The sequence below is a fragment of the Mus caroli genome, unplaced genomic scaffold (assembly GCF_978045245.1).
Source record: "Mus caroli unplaced genomic scaffold, Mus_caroli_1 scaffold_14, whole genome shotgun sequence".
Taxonomy (NCBI): domain Eukaryota; kingdom Metazoa; phylum Chordata; class Mammalia; order Rodentia; family Muridae; genus Mus; species Mus caroli.
This window is the reverse complement of record NW_028227269.1, coordinates 57,348,676-57,370,139: the sequence shown is the minus strand read 5'-3', so window position 1 is coordinate 57,370,139 and position 21,464 is coordinate 57,348,676. Positions and strand designations below refer to the sequence as shown.

At 43.4% G+C, this 21,464-nt stretch overlaps 1 protein-coding gene and 1 non-coding gene across 13 annotated transcripts in view; both read right to left on the bottom strand.

The window, feature by feature from the left end:
• Mia2 (MIA SH3 domain ER export factor 2) overlaps window positions 1-21,464 on the bottom strand; it is an 88,456-nt gene that overhangs the window by 43,630 nt on the left and 23,362 nt on the right. For 7 of the 12 annotated variants that reach the window (XM_029484292.2, XM_029484293.2, XM_029484291.2 and 4 more), the window contains exons 5-9: window positions 20,338-20,520; window positions 20,128-20,228; window positions 7,417-7,548; window positions 6,032-6,053; window positions 5,848-5,936 (exon numbers count right to left, since the gene is read on the bottom strand). In XM_029484292.2, the coding sequence (XP_029340152.1) occupies window positions 5,848-5,936; window positions 6,032-6,053; window positions 7,417-7,548; window positions 20,128-20,228; window positions 20,338-20,520 (527 nt within the window). Of the gene's footprint in view, window positions 1-5,847; window positions 5,937-6,031; window positions 6,054-7,416; window positions 7,549-12,071; window positions 12,235-12,558; window positions 12,674-13,780; window positions 13,960-20,127; window positions 20,229-20,337; window positions 20,521-21,464 lie in introns of those variants that run through there. The other 5 variants (XM_021178553.3, XM_029484296.2, XM_021178552.3 and 2 more) reach the window with 4 other exon arrangements.
• LOC115032886 (small nucleolar RNA SNORA26) lies at window positions 9,452-9,573 on the bottom strand. The gene has a single exon (XR_003838537.1). It is a non-coding gene; the product is annotated as a small nucleolar RNA SNORA26 (small nucleolar RNA).

Here is a 21,464-nt window from a genome sequence, read left to right as displayed (position 1 = left end):
AAAGAGTGTCCAGAGATGTGAGTTGTCTGTCATCACCTGAACAAGTTACCAGCTTCTCCAGCCTTTTCAGTAGACTGGTGTGCAGTAATTGGCCACCAGACATTTATATCCTATGACAAATAAGACAAGTAAGGAAGATAAAATTGTTAAAAGACAGAATAATCAAGGGATGAAAACTAGGAATAATTAAATATAAAACATCACAAGATTAAAGTAAGGAGTAAAGATCTATGGGAGAAGAGAGACCTGCAGAAAGGCAAGCCCAGTGGTACACACTTCTTTCTCCTTATGAAAAAGACTCACTCATAAAGGCAGCAAACTAGGTAAGGATTTTTAGAATTAGAAACCACAAAGAAACAATGCGTACACTTCAGGACCTGCTAAGTCTAGGCCATCAGAATCCTGTGATTGTTTGAATATTTCAAAAAGGATCGTTTTGGTAACTACCCAAAATTCTAAGTACTTTTCTAACAAGTGGAACTTGATTATATGCCTAATCAGGTGGGCTTTCCCCCTGGCACAGTCAATGTCATCCATCATTTCACCAGGCCACAAGAACATAGATCAAGAGAACACTGAACAAAATTCAGCATCCTTTTTTCATCAAGATTTGCACAGATTTATGTATAAGAGGTCAGTCCCTCATTATGATAAAGGTCATTTATGAAAAATCCAGCCAACACAACCAATGGGGAGGAGCCAAGAGCAGGGTAAGGGCATCCCCTCCCCCAACAGCTGTCTAACACAGTGTTGGAAGTCCTACTGAGAGTAGGACAAGATCCTCTCTCAATATATATAGATTTATTAATTCTGTTCCTCTAGAGAACCCTAACTAATATAGCCTATTAAATGTAGAGAAACCTCTATGACTGCCCCCAAAACTGCAAGTCCAACAAATGAATTCAATAAAGCAGCAGATAGTCCACAACAAATAATGAACCAGTGCGAAAAGATACCAACCGCCTCAATTCACAGCGGTAGGTTAGAAGTGATGTTTGGGAGGCCAGGAATCTGGGTACAAGAAAGTGAGGATAATAATACAGGGGAATAAGAGCTACAGACAGGAGAAATAAGACTACTTGGAGGTTTCTTGCATACACACATCCAGTCACACCGGACAGCAGCACTGAATCCTGCCAGGGTGGTGCCCATTAAAGAGTGCAAGCAGACATCCAAACCCAAAGCTGGACTCAGTGGGGAGAGTGGACCACAACACACCAAACAGTGACAGGGAATCTGAGCAAAAGCCTTCCAAGGCCCACTCTTCTGCCTCCCTGCCACTGTGCAGAGAAGCAGGATTCGGATTCAGGACAGACCATGGCAAGTGCTAGCTTGGAGGCTGACTCTACCAGCAGAAGAGACCAGCTCAGCAGATTACAAACATAAAAGTGTCAAAGATGGAGCACAGGACCCTGTAGAACGTCAACAAGCCTCAGTCTCCAGCCCCTGCTACTGCCCCACGGAACAAGGGATTCCTTGGAACTGGGAAAGATCCTGAAAAACTTAGAACAGCATACAGATGGGACCAACAGGTCCCAGAAGCATAGTCTGCGGAGACAGCAGAAGCTAAGGGATTCCCAACACCCCAGCCCAGGCACACCAGTGAGGAGCTGGACAAATCACAGAAGACGTGGGTGATACTGGTGTGCTGGAAGGAGCACTGACCAAGAACATAACACCTCCATTTCATTTGATTCATATGTGTTATTAGTCTGTAATTTTAATTTTCAATTATTTATACATAATTCTTAATTTTTTTTATTATGACCACTTTTATAATCTAGGTATTTGGTTTGTATGTGGGAACTGGCATCTCCATGGGAAAGGCTCTTGTCCTTCTTTTCCTCTAAATCAAATACACAATATTTTCTCTATTTCTTTTCATACCTCTGCTACATGCGCTGTTCTTCTGTTCTAATATTCCCCTCTGCCCCACTCCCCAGTCCCCTTTCATTCATTTCTTAAACACTGATACACAATATTTTCTCTGTTGCTTTTCATACCTCTAATACCTTTAATCCTAGCACTTCAGAGGCAGAGGCAAGCAGATCTCTTTCAGTTCCAAACCAGCCAGAGCTACATAGTGAGTCCCTATCTCAAAAACAGAACATGCATAGAACCTTTCAGAAGCTTCGGGTATTTACTGAGGAGTGCTGTGTTTGTATTTGCTTTGGTAGAAGTGGCTACCTTCCACAGTGGTTGTATCATTGTACATTTCTACTACAGGGTTAGTGTTCCAGTTTCTCTGTGTCCTTCTAAGTGTGTGCTGTGCTTCTGTTAGCACACTGGCTGAGTAGTGTCATGGTCTTCACCAGCCTCTGCTTGGAAGCTAATGATACTGGGTATCTTTAAAGTTTATCTTCTTCTTTGCAGGAAAGTTTATTCAGTTTGTTTACTGTTACACATATATTTGTTTTTGAGACAGCCTTACCAGTATCCCAGGCTGCCCTTGAATTCTCCATCCTGCTTTATCACTCTGAATGCAGGCATTATAGGTGTGTGCTGCCAGCTTCATACATCCTAGATACAGAGCCCTTACTAGATACATGATAACAAATACTGTACTTGTCTCCTTTCATTCTTTCTTTCTCCTTTGAAACAGTCTCTTATTATAGTCCATGTTGTCCTTGAACTTGTAGCTAGCTCTCTTTCTGCCCCAGCCTCCTGAGTTCTGGGATTACTGGCACAAGTTACCATCGGTAGCTGTCTTCCCCTCCCTCAAGAGCTCACTAGCTCTCTCTCTCTCTTTCTCCTCTCAGTTTGGTTTTTGGGGGGTTTGTTTGTTTGTTTGTTGAGACAGCATTTCTTTGCATCTTTGTGAAAGACAGCCCTAGCTGTCCCTCATCTACTTTTTCATTTGGGCTTTGTATTAGCTTGCTAGGACAGGAGAATCTCTCTCAGTACAAGCCCAATCTGGTCTACAAAGTGAGTTCCAGGACAGCCAAGGCTACATGGAAAATCACTGTCTTGGAAAAGAGAAGAGGAGAGGGGGAGGGGGAGGGGGAGGGGGAGGGGGAGGGGAGGGGGAGGGGGAGGGGAGGGGGAGGGGGAGGGAAAGAAGAGGTCTAGAAAAGCATCCTATAGAGACAGAAAGCATGTAAATAACCAGAACTATGTATAAAGCAGGAAAACTGGGTGAAGAGTAGAAACAAAAATTTAGACTTTCTTTGGGGTAATAAAAATGTTCAAAAGCTCACTGATATCATAGATATCCAAATCTGTGAATGTAACAAAAGCCATTCATCTATTTACTTTGGAAAGAGCATGAAATTTTACCATGAAGCCTAAGATAATCTCAAACTAACTTGTAATCCTACAGTAATCAAATTTGTAATGCTTTCAAAATGCTGGGCTCATGGTCATGTATGACCTCAGCTGACTCACCTAGAAACTTCCCATGGGTGCGGCAACTGTGCTGCAGAAACTGCATCCCAGCATCACTTCTAACCTACCACTGTGAATCGAGGCGGTTGGTATCTTTTCGCACTGGTTCATTATTTGTCGTGGACTATCTGCTGCTTTATTGAATTCATTTGTTGGGCTTGTAGTTTTGGGGGCAGTCGTAGAGGTTTCTCTACATTTAACAGGCTGTATTAGTTAGGGTTCTCTAGAGCTCAGAAGCTGCGGGGCTAATGGAATCCTAAGACTTGGAAGGTGGAGGCAGGAGGATCCTTAAGTTCAAGGTTATTCTCAGCTGCAAAGAGTTTGAGGCCAGCCTGGGCTACATGAGATCTTGCCCTAACAACAATGGGAAGGGAGAGCTACAGAGGTGGGCCGTGGTTAAGAGCATGTATTACTCTTGCAGAGGACCTGAGTTTGGTTCCCAGCAACTACATCACGTGGCTCACAGTTTCCTGTAACTCAAGCTCCAGGGACACCTTCTAGACTCTGAACTCACATGTACACACACACACACACACACACACACACACGACACACACACACACACACAAACGTAATTAGAAATAAAATAAAAGAAGATATCTGGAGTAAATCTAAGGAAAAAAAAACTGTTACAAGCCTCAAAGATAATGTACTTTTTAAAATGAAGGAGGGGCTGGACAGATGGCTCATTGGTTAAGAGCACTGGCTGCTCTTCCATAGAACCCCAGCACCCACACAGCAGCTCACAGCTGTCTGTGACTCCAGTCCCAAGAGATCTGATACCTTCTTCTGGATCCTGCAGGCACAACATGCACATATGACACAGACATATATGCAGGCAAAACACCCATAACATAAAATGTAATAAAAGAAAATGTTTACTCTGTGTGATAGTTTATATATGCTTGGCCAGGGAATGGCAGGATTAGAAGTTGTGGCCCTGTTGGAGTAGGTGTGTCACTGTGGGTGTGGGTTATAAGTCTCTCATTCTAGCTGCCTGGAAGCCAGCATTCTGCTAGCAGCCTCCAGATGGAGATGTAGAACTCTCAGCTCCTCCTGCAGCACGCCTGCCTAGACGCTGCCATGTTCCTGCTTTGATGATAATTGACTGAACCTCTGAACATGTAAGCCAGCCCCAATTAAATGTTCTTTTTAAGAGTTGTTTTGGTCATGGTGTCTGTTCACGACAGTAAAACCCTAACTAAGACACTCTGAAACTGGGCATGGTGACACACTCAAGTGAGATCACTTATGAATTTGAGGCCAGCTTAGTCTACAGAGCTAGTTCAGGGTTACACAAAGACAGCCTGTCTCTTAAGTCTCAACACCTCCAAATGTGTCTGTTATTTGAAGACAAAGCCTTTAAATGGTAACTGGTTAAGATGAGGCAGTTAAGATGAGCCTAACCTAAAATGACTGGTATCTAAGAGAGCATCAGAACAGAGGGAGACACGGCAAGCAAGCAGTTCTATCAACGGGCCAAGGGACAGGCCACAGATGAAGCAAAGCCCGCCTACACCTCAATCTTGGATTCCTGTTTCCAGAACTGTAATGGAATTCACTCCTGCTTGTAAAGTGGCATTTGGTCATAGCAGGCCTAGCAAGCTAACACAAAGCCCAAATGAAAGAAGTAAATAAAGTCTCTACATGATAACACGTAAGGATATCTTTACATCCTTGATAGGAAAAATCTCTTTAAGCAGGAAGCAAAAAACAAAAACCAGACAAATTACACCATATTTAATTCTAAACCTGTCGTCTTAGACACCAAACAAAATAGAAATGTAAGTCGCAAAAGATATTTGCTTGCAATCCATATAGCTAACAAAACTTATATATAATAGATACAAATTTTTTGTTTGTTTGTTATTTTCTATTTTCTTTTTCAGAGCTGAGGACTGAACCCAGGGCCTTGCACTTGCTAGGCAAGTGTTCTACCACTGAGCTAAATCCCCAACCCCAATATAAAATGTTAAAAACAAAACAAAAGCCCTGCTTCTGTATGACATAAAGGAGAAAAGATGTGTCTTTAAAAGGGTGGAAATGGGCCAGCAAGATGGCTCAGTAAGTAGTTAAGGAGCTTGCTACCAAAACTGACTATCTGATTTCAATCTCTGGGTAGCAGACGGGAAAAGGAGAGAAGTGACTATCCACGAATCCTATGACCAACCATGCATGCACACATGCACAGGCATAAGTAGACACAACAATAACAATGTAAGTTTTTAACAGTGAAAAAGACTTTAAAAGGGCAACTTCACAAAAAGAATATCCAAATGACCAATAAACAAATCAAGGTGCTGCACTTTGTTAGTCTGGGAAGCGATGGCTGAGACAGAGGTGAGGAGCCCCAGAACTCAGCTCTGAGCCAGCGCTCGCTCGCTCAGGAGGCAGTAGGTAACCCATGGAGACCCACTAAGTCCCAGACCCTCCCAACCACCATTACCCTCAGACACGCCTTACCTCCTTCTGAACAATGCTGACTTTGTCAAGCAGTTTACACTTTTCTTCAATTAGTGCAGAAAGCTCCAGAGCAAGTTTCTTTTCTCTCCCTGAGAAGGAAAAAGAAAATTACTGTGACTAAACTATTATAAGTTTTTAAATTATATACAGTGATGAACTCTCAAATAGAAAAAGAACAACTTACCCACATAAAATCGGCTTCGAATCTGAAACAAATGTTTAACAAAAGAATATTAAAATAAATATACCTTGAAAAAAATCTATTTGACTTCTACTCCTAACTGCTAAGGTAACAACTTCTTATGGCCTTCCTGTGAGTAAATTACCCAGAGGCCCTTTATTTCTGATGAAAGCACTGCTACACAGTAGGTCTCCCAAAGGCTCTGAAGCAGCCTCAGTCTAAAGACACCTGTTACTTCACACACATAATATTAAGACTCCTAATGTTAATAACCAAAATAAAATAGTCTAAGAAATACCATGGGGCTCTAGTCACAGACCGACTCTACAAAACCCCCTGAGCCTTTTTCTCCCTTAAGCTTCAGCTCTCTGTGAAGGAAAGATAAACCCACTTGTGACAGACAGCCCCGGGGCTAGGGCAAAAGAACCTAGAGAAACAAACAAAAGGAAGACTTACACCACCTAGAAAAGATAGAGAGACAGGGAAGAGAAGATCAAAAGGACACGATATCCTAGGATGTGTGCAAACAGAAAATGTAGGAAAGGCAACACGGGGTGGAGAGACGCTTTCTGGAGGGCACAGGAAACCAGGAAGAAATCAGAAATGGAGTCAGAAGCACAAGGACCAACATCTAAAAAGAAGCCTCAGAAAGAAAAGGAGATGGTTGGACTCCCTCATAGAAAGAAAAACAAAAAAAAAAAGAACAAAAACAAAAAAACAAAAACGTAACTATGGGAATAAGCAATATAGGGTCTAGGGTCTGGGACAGGGGTGTGTCTACACAGCACAGCAGCAAGGAGGGGTGGGGGGGGGGCGGGGGGATGGCATGTGGTGGAATTAGCCATCTGATTATTAACTGAATGAGTGGCCATGTTTTTTATTCTAAATTGGGAGGTAGATATATCTGCTGGTGCAGGGGAGGAGCAGGGAGAGGAGGAGGAGGAAGAGGAAGGAGAAGGAAGAAGGGTGGGGTTTTGGTACTAGTGTGTACTACCCCTAAAAGAATCCTTTAAGATTCCTTACAAATAAAAACATTTCTCTGAATCTATATTCAGTTTCTAATAACCACATATTACCCAGAACACTATGGCCTAACTTATTTCTCTGAAATAACAATTAAGTTTCTCAATGCGCTATTTAGTCTAAAGACAAAATGAGGGCTGGAGAGAGGTCCAGGGTTCAACTCCCAACACCCACAGTAGTCATAGCCATCTGTAACTGTAGTTTCAGGGGATCCAATGCCCTCTTGTCACCTCCGTGTGTACCAGGCACACATGTGATACAGATACACATATGCAGCAAAACATTCATACACATAAAATAAACTTAAAAAAAAAGCTTGAAAAAACCCAGAGTGAAAACTCTCCTAGCATGCTGTGGTTACTTACTGATCGGAAGCCTCTCCACAGAAACAAGACAACGGCAAGCAGTCCAACGGAAAGCACACATATTGCCAACTCCAATGAAAAACCATTGGGATTAAAGTCTGCTCTCATATCTTCAGGCAATGCTGCCACAACCTTCAAGACAAAGGGAGATAAGCCCATAACCATGCATCCTCCACAGTGCTATTACTATTACAAAGACAGGTACAGGTGGCTGAGGTCAGCTCTATGAATATCAAACAGGCTACCATCTAATACGAGGTATTTCCGCCTCTGACCACTTTCTTCTGGCAACTTGCAATTGCTCTCACTGGGTGAAGAGCAACAGTGTGGTAAAACAAGGAATTATGAAGAGGTTGCTCAGAGCTTAACTCAAGAAGGTACAAGGATACGGAAAATGCCAAGAAAAGATTATCAGTCCGTGACCAGAGGAGGAGGGGGGTGGCGGGTATTTCTTGACTCCAAACTCCTATTTTATCTATACGCATGGGGGAAAAGTGGCTTTCATTTGTCTGATATAACTGTCATGTCCGAGTCTTACTCCCTCCGTCTGCTAACATAGGCCTAGTCCTGGAAGCTTCTAGCCTCTGTACAATCTTAACTAGGCCTAGAATGTTTTCAGCCTCTGAGACTTGTTGCTGAATAAGCTCACCCCTTCCTAGTTCTTTCTGATCTCTGACTTTCTGGTTCAACTCAGCCATTCTGGCTCAAACTCCTCTCCAAGATGACTGATTCAATATAACTTCTCTCTCCACCTCTGACTGAATTGTTCTGTTTGGCCTCAAACTAACTTTAGCAATACATTCTAATTCTCTGGCTCCTTCATTTTCTGGCTTGTTCTGTCCTCACGGGTATCTAGTTTGTTCTCTCTACCAACAAGCTGTCTCTACAACTGTCCTGGTAAAACTGCCTTCTTCCCCTTTTTTCTCTTTGTCCTGCTTTCTCTTGGGAAGCTTCTCTCTCCTCTCTCTTCTTGTGAAAGCTGGGCAGATCCTATTCTGTCAAATCTTTCTCTGGTTCTTCACTTTGTCTGCCACTCAATTAGACATCACTTTCAAACATGGGTGCTTCCTTCTACACACTAACTTTATCTTCATTGTTTAGAATAAAAGATCTACGCTAAAGCTATGTCTGTATTCCAGCCAGAGAGACTGAAGGTGTGTGCTAAGGCTGAGCTCAATTACAACTCGAAAGAGGTTTTTGGTTTTGGTTTTTTTTTTTTTTTTTTTTTTTTTTTCAGTAAATTGAAAGTAAATTGATCACAAGTTTCACAGTATGATCAAATATCCTGCAATACAGCCAGGCATGGTGGCGCACGCCTTTAATCCCAGCACTCAGGAGGCAGAGGCAGGCGGATTTCTGAGTTTGAGGCCAGCTTGGTCTACAAAATGAATTCCAGGACAGTCAGGGCGACACAGAGAAATCCAGAAAAGAAAGAAAAAAAAAAAAATTTCTGCAATACATTGGGTTTGACAAAAAATTTCCCTACAGGGAGAAACACAGATCTGCATTTGCTGGGTGGGAATAGGGAGAGTAGTCATAAAACAACTGATGGAGCTTTGACTTTGAGATTTGAATCCTTCCCTCCTATTGCTCCTTACCTTGAGTTAAAATAATGCAGGTTTGATCACAAGGCCAGATAATCAGTAGAAACAGCTGTTCCCACCATCCCCCCCCCCCCCAAAAAAAGCCCCTTACAGTATAGGCCTCACTACATTCCTTCTGAAAGGCTCTTCTACGCCACACCACTTAAGGCTCTTTGAGAAAGAACTCAAATAATCAGGCTTGATTCTCTTCAGCCATCAGCACAGACCAGCTAGACCCTCCACACCCATCTTCCTCTGCAGGCCTCACAAACACACACACACACACACACAAAAACAACCCCTCTAATAGTTACTCTTTAAAATCTATTTTTAGCTATTGTGTCTACACAGACTTCTTCCAAGTTGCTATCTAGTTTATTAACATAATGTTACAAAAAGCATGTAATATTTAGTCTTTTTTTAATCCCTGTATCTTTATCCTTCTTCTTTTCAGCTGTGACTCCAGACAGGATCCAGAGAGGAGGTGTGGAGGCTCTTCTCTGGGTTTGATGGAGAGTTCCTTTACCCTTCTGTGTTAGCCTCTTAAAGTACAGTGTCAACCTTAAAAGGGCACAGGAAAGGGTGAAAAGCCTTTATCCTACTTCTCTCTTCTTTACTTCAGACAGCAACGCATAAAAATGTTGTCTCATACCCCCCCCCCCAAGCAATGGTAACGAGCATCTGCCTCCAGGATCCCGAGGGGAGATACTCAAGAGAAGGCAAGTATTGCCACCATCCCTCCCCACAGACTCGGACTGTAACCGACTGTATAACCGAGACCCCTTCACACCGCTTCTCCTGAAATACTCTTGCACACCATGCAGCTGATTACATCGTTCGCCTCTTCCTGGGTGAGCTCAAAAAACTTCCTCCCTCAGTGGCCCCAGATTCTAACTGGTCATAAACAAGTGGCGTGACAACTGTGATATCTGATAAAAAAAAAAAATACTTTAAGACAAAAAACTGTTACTAAGAACAAAGGACGACATCCTATGACCAAAAGCTAGCTCAGTCTTAAGATAAAGGTTATATTTTACCCAACAAGAGAACCACAAAATTAAGTAAAGGGGAAAAAAAAAACAGATAATTCGTCAGTAGTCGTTAGGGATTTCAAGATCTCACTTTCAATGAGTCAGCATAAAGAGAGAAGACTTGGAACAACACTACAAACCAACCAGACCTTACATACTAACAAAATCTCACACAACAATAGCAGAAAACACGTTCTCAGCTGTACAACACAAGGGTCTTCACAACAAAGCTATACATCAAGCTAAAATAAAGCTCAATCTACTTTTTAAAATGTAAAACCACACTGTCGAGCCCAGAGAGATGAGTGCGCAGTGAAGTGCATTTACTGCTACTGCAGAGGACCAGAGTTCACAACGTTGCCACCGTCCAGGGCAGGCCACTCACAACCGCCTGCCTGTGACTCCTCTTATGCCCTCTTCTGGCCTCCACGGACACCTAAACTCACAAGTGCACACTCACTGAACCTAGAGCTCACCTACTGTTTGCTAAGCTGGTGACCAGTGACTCCCCCTGGGATTCCCCTGCACACACCTCCACCCAGCACTAGAGTGAGAGGTCCCTGCAAGCCTAGCACTAATTATGTATGCAGGCTCCAACTCCAGGTAATGCTTGCACAGCAAGTCCTTTACCCACTGGGGCACTAATTGTTGATTTCAATGAATGGAGATATGTATGATTTGAAATTATCTCTCATTTACAACGTATGATTCTCTTCCCATAAACCCCATCTCGATAACTTAACTGGCACAGCCAGAAATTTAGGCGTATTCTAGATTCGCCCACAACCCACCCCTCTCCACATCTAATCAAGAAAGTTATACCCATTTCAGCTCTTCCTAGTTCCCCATTGAGTACCAAACTTCTGTATCCTTACCGCGGTCATTTCTCATTTCCTGTTTTGAGTTTTGTTCCCTGGCATCTAGGCTACATGCATACTAGTACCAGGAAAATCTATAGTAGCCAAAATACTGAAAAGCCTTCGAAGGCTCTACTGCACCCCACAGCAGTCCTTGGGACCCACCTGTCTACAGCAGGCATCATTTCACCCGTCCCATCCTTGGCTCACTTTATCCTCTGAGCAACACAGTATGTTATTTGCTCGGCCTCTTAAGACTTTCCCCAACCTCCAAGAATATGCATACAGTCTCTCCGTCTCCTTGCTTTGCATGTGTGCGTCTATAAGCAATCCGTGTCTACTATGAACTAATTGTGTGTCTTCTTTCCTTTAAAAGACAGCCGGATGCCAGTGGCAAAATCCTTAGTTCATTTAGAACCTCCGCAGAACTTTTTCATTCATGGGCCGGTGCCCTCACTACACTACACTTGGATAAATAAAAGAAACACCTGCATGGCAACACTACTTTAAGTTCACAAAACAAGATAACCCGAACTGGTTAATCAGAACAGCTGCAATATTTAAATGGCTTAAAAAAAAATACAACGCAGTTTTCTAAAACTGTGTGTGTGTGTGTGTGTGTGTGTGTGGTGTCTCGAAATATTATCAACAAAAACACAACACCCACAAACACTAAAGGAAAAAAAAAACTCTGCCACCTAATTACAAAATAAAACAGAAAAAAAAAAATGTAGCTCCTGAGCGTTCACTATCTCTAAGAGAGTTACAAGAACACCTTTTACATTAACAATGCGAAAAGAGGAAGAGCACTATGGTTAAAGCATTTCAGAAGGGCATTCTTTACTGGGGGAAAATAATGCAGAATTAAAATCTCAGTTCCGGCCCCATCTTAGGCGTCCGCTTGAGACAAGAAGTTTCATCACTAAGAAACTCCAGTTTCCGGCAGTCAGAAGAACCACGTGTAACTGACCCCTGTTCAAAATAAATGACGTCCGACTTTGGGGTCGGGAACAAAAACACGCTCTCCTTTGGGACGTCCACAATGCCTTCCCAATCCCGAGGCCCCATTCCCCCCGCGGCGAGCAGCGGCCGAGTACAGGCCGGGCGAGCGCCCTGGAGCTCCGGCTTCCCTTCCGCAGCTGCTCGGCCGTCCCGGGCCCACGGCTCCCGAGCCCAGAACTCACCCAGCGCAGCTGCTCCAGAACCCGCCGCGCGCAACCCGCCGCCGCCCCGGGCCCGGCCATCTCCGCGCCCACGGGCGGAGGCCTCGCAGCCGGCCCGCCGGCCAGCAGCAGGCCCGGCGCGATCGGGGCAGCGCTGGGAACGCGAACGCACTAGCGGCCGGCGCATACCACTGCGGCCCTGCGGGGGGAGCCCGCGTCGCACCCCCACCACCCCCCGGCCTTGGTCTCGCCGGCGCGGCGGAGACGCCCCCTCTACTGCACGAGCTCCGCGGCCACGTCCGCGCTCGACCTTAAAGGGCCCACGCGCCGCTCCCGGGCCTCCAACCTCGGAGCACGAGGAGCCGGAGCGTGCGGCTGCCGCCTTCCACCCCGAGACCTAAGGCTCAGTCCCGGGGTGAAAAAAGTCCCGCCACCCGAGCTCCCAACGCGCCCACGTCCACAAGCAGACGCCTCGAGCGTCTAGAGCCTGAGCCCCACACTGTCGTACCCCGGGGGACCCCTCAGTCACAGAGACGCCGGCCTCCGCCATAATTGTGGCCAGAAAAAAATGGCCCGCGACGCACGATCCCACGCGTCCTGCTTTGCGAGTCCGCACTTCGGACTCTGGACACGAAGGCGTCCGGGTCAACTGTGTGGTCTGGTCAGAGTTTAACCTGTCCTGGGCGAGCACACGTCGGTCCTCGTCGGGCCAGCCTTCGGGTTCGCTCGCTCGCCGGTGTCCACCTGGTGGGCGCTGGCCAGGCGCCCCAGTCTGAAACTGCATTAGCCCTAGGGACCCGGGTGCCAGATGGAGCCCGTGTGCACTCCTGCTCGACCCGAGGAGTTCGCACAAAAGAACTAAATGTAGCAGCTTGTCCTCTAAATTTAGGGCCCTATTTTTAGAGCCATTGCGCGAAGTCCTGGGAGAGAGGGTTTGAAACGTAAGGTTTAAAACATAACCTGTCTTCTATGTCTTCTTTACCTACATGATCATTCTTATGCAAACTATCTAACGCAAGTCTTCAGAGAAGAAACTCAAAAAGCAGCAGCCTCCCAAGAGAACTTGATAAAAATCATAAACCTTTGTAAATTTCCCTTACAGTAAACACATCTCTTTCATGCCACAAGCACTCACACACAAAATCAGAAACAGCCACGGTTGCAGCCAGTGACTACTAAGACCAAACTGAGGCCTAAGTTCTTTGCCACATCACCCTAGGGAGTTTCAGAAACTGCTTCTGTCAGGAGATAGCAGAAAGTTGCTCAATCCTCCCATTTTAAGGTAGTGCCCAACTTTTGCACATGTCGGACTGTGTTGAAATCAGCTTGTGTGAATATGAAAGTCAGGAAAGAAGTGTGCTTAAGTTTTTTAGAAATTTCAGAGATGTTTAAGGTTCTGTTAGGATACTATATTAAATACAAATTTTACGGTGGGTCTTAGCATATTTAACAGGCTCTACAATCTTATTGGGCTGTTAGGATTTATAAACAGAAAACATTTGCTTTGCTCATATCATGTCTTCCATATGTTAATCTATGGCCCTTTCCAAAAGTCTACGATAGTTATCATCCCAAATGCTAAAAGCATAAATGAGGCAAGTGAAGTTTTAAAAGGAAGAAAAAAAAAAAAAAGCCCAAGCATACCTAAAGCAAACAAATAGTAAACTTAACAATCACTGCCAATTCCCAAGTCTAACTTGTGACTGCATTACTGTCGAGTAGACACTTACCTCCTCAGCCAGACCTTCCAATTCCATGTCCTAGGACATTCATGTTTAAACACCCGGACATGTAACTAAAGCTCTCCTGACTACTTCAGATCCTTGAGAAAGAGTCCAGATTTTAATACCTTCTGCACTCCCGTTTCCACACAGAGTGTGATCCTGTTTTGACACTGTGATGGAGGGGTACTATAGGTGGAGCTGTGACTACCAACCCGTAATCCAATTTCACGGACCTCATAACTTGTTAAATATATGTGTGCACACATGCCTTGCACATATGCATTTTTTTAAAATATCGTACGTATTACATATTAAAATCCACAATTGGAAAGGAAAATCCTAAGATTGCAACTGCTGAAACACTGAAAATTTTATTCTAGTCTATTCATAGTGAGTTCATAATTTCTACCAAGGGAACGATATTCAAAGACGGTTTTCCATAAGTAAGCATGAGGTTTTATTATCTTATAAAGGGCCTGCTTTCAAGGAACTAAACAGTAAATGTTATTAGTGTTCATAACTATGGAAAAATATCCAGGGACACTAGACACTTGCTAACCAGAACACCTAGTCCATGGACTAGAAATGGGTTTCCCTCAGGAAGGCCCTATGTCAACGCTGTAAGGACTAGCCACTCCCACTTAGGTAGGCACTGGTGTTACACACATAAGCACTCCTCTCTGGGAAGAAAATCAACAAGTTGTGCCACATTGCTATTCTCTGAGTCTTCGGTGTAAGAGTTCTCAGAATGTATTGAATCAGGAGCTACCTGTTCAACAGGAGCTGGGCAGTTTTCGAGCTGTTACTAATGAAGCATTCAGGGGAAGAACTTCAGGAGGCTCCTCTGCTATAAGATAAAGTTGCTACGAAGCTGTGGGAACTTCTAGTTCCCAAGTGATACCAGGAAGGAGCCTCTACACATAATCTACCTGAAATACGAATTACTTGCAACAGTCACTCACCTCAGACAATTAGAGAAGAAGAAAAAAGAACCCCTTTCACTCAAAATTAACTGGAAAATTGCTCCAATTGGTTTGTTTGTTTGTTTACTGAAGCTTTTCAGATCTCTGCCATACGTGCGTCACAGCTGTCCAGATTGCTAGATTTCAGGTGTGTTAGAAACTCTTCAGAGGGCTGGTGAGATGGCTCAGTGGGTAAGAGCAACCACATGGTGGCTCACAACCATCCGTAACGAGATCTGGCGCCCTCTTCTGGAGTGTCTGAGGACAGCGTACTTACATATAATAAATAAATAAATCTTTAAAAAAAAAAAAAAAAGCCCAATGATTATGGGCCGACGGCCCGGAGAAGACAAGCAGTCGGAGTGCACAGAGTGTACTTAAACCGTACAAGTCTGCCTGCCTCTGCTGTGTCAGGTTGAGCCCCAGTTCACCACACTAGAGACGTCTAGACTGCAGTCTTTCAGGGTTCAAGGGAATCCGAAATTTTTAAATGAACTCACATTTTAGAAATTGACAGTTGGCCTGAGGTGGGGAGGGGAAGTGTGTGTGTGTGTGTGTGTGTGTGTGTGTGTGTGCCGTACAGTTTCTTGTTACTATTGTTTTCAGTGCTGGGGAATTAAACCCATAGACTTCTGTGACCCAAGCAAGTTTTCTCCTCCACTGAGCTACATCACCAGCCCAACAATACCTTTTGGGGGGGTTGTTTGTTTGTTTGTTTGTTTTTTGAGACAGGGTTTCCATATGTAGTCCCAACTGTCCTAGAACTTGCTCTGTAGACCAGGCTGGCCTCAAACTCAGAGAGTCCCACCTGCCTCTGTCTTCTGGATGCTGGGGCTTATAGGTGTGCATCACCACCACCCAGGCAAAGAGTATTTCAACAGAAAACTGAAGACTTCATTCTGACTAGCTACTAACATTAGTACTAATTTTTCTCCTAACCTGACTGACATTTATAATCATCTTTAAGACTGAGTCATACAAAAAAAAAAAAGTAATGATCTGTCTGGATCTTTTTATTTTATAATACCTACTTTGTATAACCTAACAAACAATATTAAATGAGAAGGGGCTTCTTAAAGAAACATGATGAAGTCAGGCATGGTAGCTCATGCCTATAATACCAGCACTTAGAGGATGAGGCAGGGGGATCTGACAGAGCCACAAGTTTGAGAACAGCCTGTGGTACAAAGAGCACTCCAGACCAGCTGAGACCCTGTCTCAAAAAAGACAGGAAGGAAGGAAGGCAAAAGGAAGGAGGAAGAAGGAAAAGGAAGTGGTAGCATACGGCTTTAGTCCCAGCACTCAGAAAGCAGAGTCAGGTGGATCTCTGATTTTGAGACCACTCTGGTCTACAGAGCAAGTGGACAACCAGGGCTACACAGAGAAACCCTGTCTCATAAAATGAAAAACAAAACAAAAAGAAGAGAAAGAATGGAAGGAAGGAAGGAAGGAAGGAAGGAGTCAAAGAAGTTAAGGAAGAAAGAAAAGGAAATATATTAGGTAGTTTCCATAAAAGTTGTCCAGTTAGTGGTACTACCATATACTTAGCTAGCTACAAACATTGTAACAATCTTACTTTTCTCTTTAATTCTTGCTAAAACAAATCAATTACTACATCCAATGACCCTTATCTACAAGTTAGACCCCTATCCAAATGGTTCCTCCACTCATTTCAACCACTACCACCACATGTTGGGCCAGAGGTTTAAAAGTGTGACTAGTGGACCAAGTAGAGCTCATATACTCTTTTGACAGACCTATACAGCATTGTTTGTTTTTAGGTAGAGTCCCACTGTGTAGCCTTGGCTGGCCTGGAACTCTGCAATTCATAGAACTCACAGAGATCCTTTCACCTCTGCCTCCCAAGTGCTGTGATCAAAGACCACACCAAGCTGGCATCTTTTGTTTGTTTGTTTGTTTGTTTGTTTGTTTTGTTTTGTTTTGTTTTCAGAGACAGGGTTTCTCTGTATATCCCTGGCTGTCCTGGAACTCACTCTGTAGACCAGGCTGGCCTTGAACTCAGAAATCTGCCTGCCTCTGCTTCCCAAGTGCTAGGATTAAAGGCGTGTGCCACCACTGCCAACTGACATTATTTTTAAGATGAGTATTTGCCAGCATTAAAAAATGAGACAAAGGCCAGGCATGGTAGCAGATATCTCTAATTCCAGTAGTTGGGAGGCAGGGGTGAGTGGATTTCTAGGAGTTTCAGGCCAACCTGATCTGCATAGTACGTTCTAGGACTGCCAGAGATAATGTAATCTTTTTTTTGTTTGTTTGTTTTGGTTTTGGTTTTTTTTGTTTGTTTGTTTTTCGAGACAGGGTTTCTCTGTATAGCCCTGGCTGTCCTGGAACTCACTTTGTAGACCAGGCTGGCCTCGAACTCAGAAATCCGCCTGCCTCTGCCTCCCAAGTGCTGGGATTAAAGGCGTGCGCCACCACCGCCCGGCCGATAATGTAATCTTAATCTGATTCTCATGTACCTATGAAATCTTCCCTATTCTGCCAAGATGAACCACCTATGTATAGTTCACAAAAAAGTCATGTTCCCTTCTATTTCATGAGTGTTAAAAATGTTATTTCCACTACAGTATGTCCATCTTTTCTTGCTTTTGCTAACTCTAACTTTCATTCAGTATTAGGTCAAATATGCTCCCCTCTAGGACACTTTTAGCCTCCTTTGCCCACACTTTCTACCTAAGCCACCTCCTAGGCAGACCCTGTGGTAGGGCCCTCTGACTATTATACTCCAATATTACAATAATTCATTTTCCTACCTACATTTTCCAATGAGCTCCCAGAAAGCAACCTACAAAGTAAATGAGCAGATAAAATGCCTCCCCTATTATCTTGGAGGTAACAGTAAAGAAGTTTGCAAAAGATTTCTTGTGTGCTAAATGCTAAAGTGAGGCTATATCTCACTTAGTAATAAGTTTCTGCTGTTGTTTTGTTTGTTGTTTTGTTTTGTTTTGTTTTGTTGAGACAGGGTTTCTCTGTGTAGCCCTGGTAGTCCTGAAACTCAATCTGTAGATCCGGCTGGCCTCAAACTCACAAAGTTATGTCTGCCTCTGCCTCCCAAGTGTTGGGATTAAAGTTGTGTGCCACCACCACAAGGCTGACATTTTTAAGACACATTTATTTTTATCTTATGAGAGTATTTTGCCTGCAAATATGTGTGTGCCTAGTGCTGGCACTAGAAGAGGGTGCTAGATCCTCTGCAACTGGAGTTACAGGTGATTGGTGTGAAGGCCTAGGGGAAATGTTAAGGCCTTGGTAAGTCTTAAGTGTCTTGCCTGCCATCTTGTGCTGTTACTAAGGTCCTAAGGAAACTTTCCCATGCCCAAGGTGATTGTACATTCTGTTATATTCTGTGCTCTTGAACTTCACAGCATAAGTCAGTTAGAACTGCTTTGTATAGTTACCCACAATAAGCTTGGACCGGAACCAACCACCCAGCAGCACTTCCTGCACCTGTGAATAAGCTTTTAAGGTATATGCTCTTATAAGGTGCTCCTGGGATGGATCCCAACATAAAAGAAACACCTGCACCAATATAAGAAACCATCTGGAACAAGACTTCCATTTTGAGTAGGGGTTGAGGAAAATTTAAGTTCCCAAGACCTCCCTGGGAACTGACATCCTACTCGGCAGAAAGAGGCATGTGCATGGCTAACTGACATCCTGGTTGACAAGTTAAGGTATGGATGTTAGACAAGACAAGTACCCTGCCATAGTTGAATACCTCAACAATGGGAGCAGTATAACAAAGACCTGTCCCTAAGGAAATCCCCTATCACTAAATCACGATTGGTGGAATAACTTGGCACAGATGTTTGAGAACTGTAAGCTTAAAAGCCCTGTGGGATCTTAACTGAAGGCTCAGCTCCCAAGTCTGACTATAGCCCTGATCGATCAGTGTTGGGGTGTATACTCAATAAACTCTCCCTGTCTGGCTGAGATCTGTGTTCATGTGGTTTGTGAGGCAGCTCCTGAACCCCAACAATTGTAACTTGACGTGTGGGTGCCAGGGACTGAACCCAGGTCCCCTGCAAGAACAACAAGTGCTTTTAACCACTGAGCCATCTCTCTAGTGCCCCCTCTCTTTATTGAGATGGAGTTTCATTGTGTAGCACCAGCAACTCCAACTCAATCCTCTTGCCTCTACTTCTCAGATGCTGGTACTGCAGGAGCACACCACATCTAGCTGATAATCACATTAGCAACAAGTGAGAAATGAGAGCAGAACTTGGAGTTTTTGCTATAGTGAAGTTAAGTAGTACAGTACTATTTGTTTTCTTATTCTTATTATACCACTTCATGTGGCACTAACAATTTGCTCAAGAATCTTTAAGTCATAGTATTTCTAATTAACTCATTTACTATAATTTAGTATAATTTTCCCAAAAGAACAGAAACTATAATTCAAGATTTAAAAAAAAAAAATCCTTGGGGTATGGGGTATAGCACACACCCTTAATCCCAGCACAAGGTGGCAGAGGCAGAGGCAGAGGCAGAGGCAGGCAGCTCTCTGAGTTGGAGGCCAGCCTGGATTACAGAGTGAGTTCCAGAACAGCCAGGGCTACACAGAGAAACCCTGTGTTAGAAAACAAAACAAGGGCTGAAGACATGGCTCAGTGGTTAAGAGCAGTGCTCTTCAGAGGTCCTGAGTTCAATTCCCCGCAACCACATAATCACAACCACCCATAATAAGATCTGACACCTTCTTCTGGTGTGTCTGAAGACAGCTACAGTGTACTTATATATAATTAATAAATAAATCTTTTTTAAAAAAGAAAGAAAACAAAATAAACAAACAACAACAAAATCCTAACAACATCCACTTTATCAAAGAACTCATACATACAATTTCATGGAAAGTGAAGCACTGTGAGGTATATATAGGTAAGAATCATTCTAAGTAATTTCTTTTTGTTTGGTTGTTTTTTTTTTTGGTTTTTTTTTTTTTCGAGACAGGGTTTCTCTGTGTAGCCCTGGCTGTCCTGGAACTCAAAAATCCTCCTGCCTCTGCCTCCCAAGTGCTGGGATTAAAGGTGTGCACCACCACCACCCAGCTTCTAAGTCATTTCTATACTAGGTAAAATTATTGCAAAAGATTTAAAAATCTATGGGGTGAAACTAAAAAAAAAAAAATCTATGGGGTGATTGAGATGTCTCATCTGTTAAAGGTGCTTGCTGTCAAGCCTAACAGATTTGATCCCTAAAACTCACATGGTGGAAGGAGAGAACAGACTCCAGAAAGTTGTCTTCTGACCTCTACATTTGTATCATGGCGCATGCACGCGCACATACACACAAACACACACACACAAGGAGAGACAGACGGACATACAGAGAGCACTAAGAATGTAAATGAAAATTTAAAATCCAACTTACACTTTCTAAAAGAATTTCAATTGGTGAAAGAGCAAAGCTCATGAAACCGTAGACATCAATTTGTAGTAAATACTTCAGAAGCTGAAAGTCTGCAGCATGCTCTGTTGTTTTAGAAATAGAAAATATTACCACATGATATCATTTCCTAATTTAATTTATTCTTCAGTTGGTGAATTGGAACAAGAACAAAAAAAAAACCACGTTTCTTACCTTTTGGAGAAACTAGCTGAGTATCAAGCAAGGCACCTTCCGCAGACCCGTCTGTTTGTGCCACAGAGAGCTCTTCAGGGTCCGCCCAGGAATTTGAATCTTCCTCGTTCCTTTTAGAAGATGAGGGTTTGAAATGTACCCCTTCATGTTCTTCCATGGGTAACTCCACTTCAGAGTCCATATCTACAAATACATAAAGAGAAATGTCTTTTCTAACATACTTGCTTTGTCACTGGCTTCCTTTTATTTTCTGAAGTTATTGTTTGAGACACCATGGCTAGTATGACACTTCACATGAGAAAATGCACAAAACATTAACTGTGACCTGTACAAGTCCCCAAGGTAGTATGACAAATGACCACAGGCTTTTGTCTTAAGCAATAGAGTTCAGTCTGTTAGACTTTTGGAAGTCAAAATCTTAAAGCCATATTTGCTGGACTGCATGCCTTCTGGAAACTTGGAGGAAAATTCAAATGCTGGTCTTCTGTAGCTTCCAGAAGCCTCCCTCATTGCTCAGTTTGTAGAACTACGTTCCATTCTCCAGCACGGATACATCCTGTCAACTCTTATTCACACTGTCCTGCTCTCTTCTCCTGAGAAACCGTGAGGTTATAGTGCACCTAAAGAATAGCTTCTAAAGTCCTTCCTGCTTGTGAAATAACATGCTTACAGGCTGGAGGTTAAGACAGAGGATTGGAGGGACCTTAACTCAGATGACCACATAGTGCTGGATACCTTGGCCAAGGAAGACTAAAACAGCAACAGCAGCAACAACATCAAAAACCTGTACTCATTTAAGCAAGCAAATATATATATATATATATATATTTACTTTAAAAATGATGCCAAGCATGGTAGCACAGGTCTGTAATCCCAACATTTCATAAACAAAAACAAAAAGAGTCAAAAATTCAACACCAGCCTGGGCGCCTTAGCCAGAACCAGGCTTAAAAAAATAAAACCGGGAACTAATGGAACATCAACTTTCTCCTTCTGCACGAGCTCATGACTAAGAATAATAAAAAGGTCCCACTAAGATTCCATTCCTTGGGCTGACAGGATGACTCAGTGAGTGAAGATGCTTGTTGCCAAACATGACAAGCAGAGTTCAAGCCCCAAGATCTGCA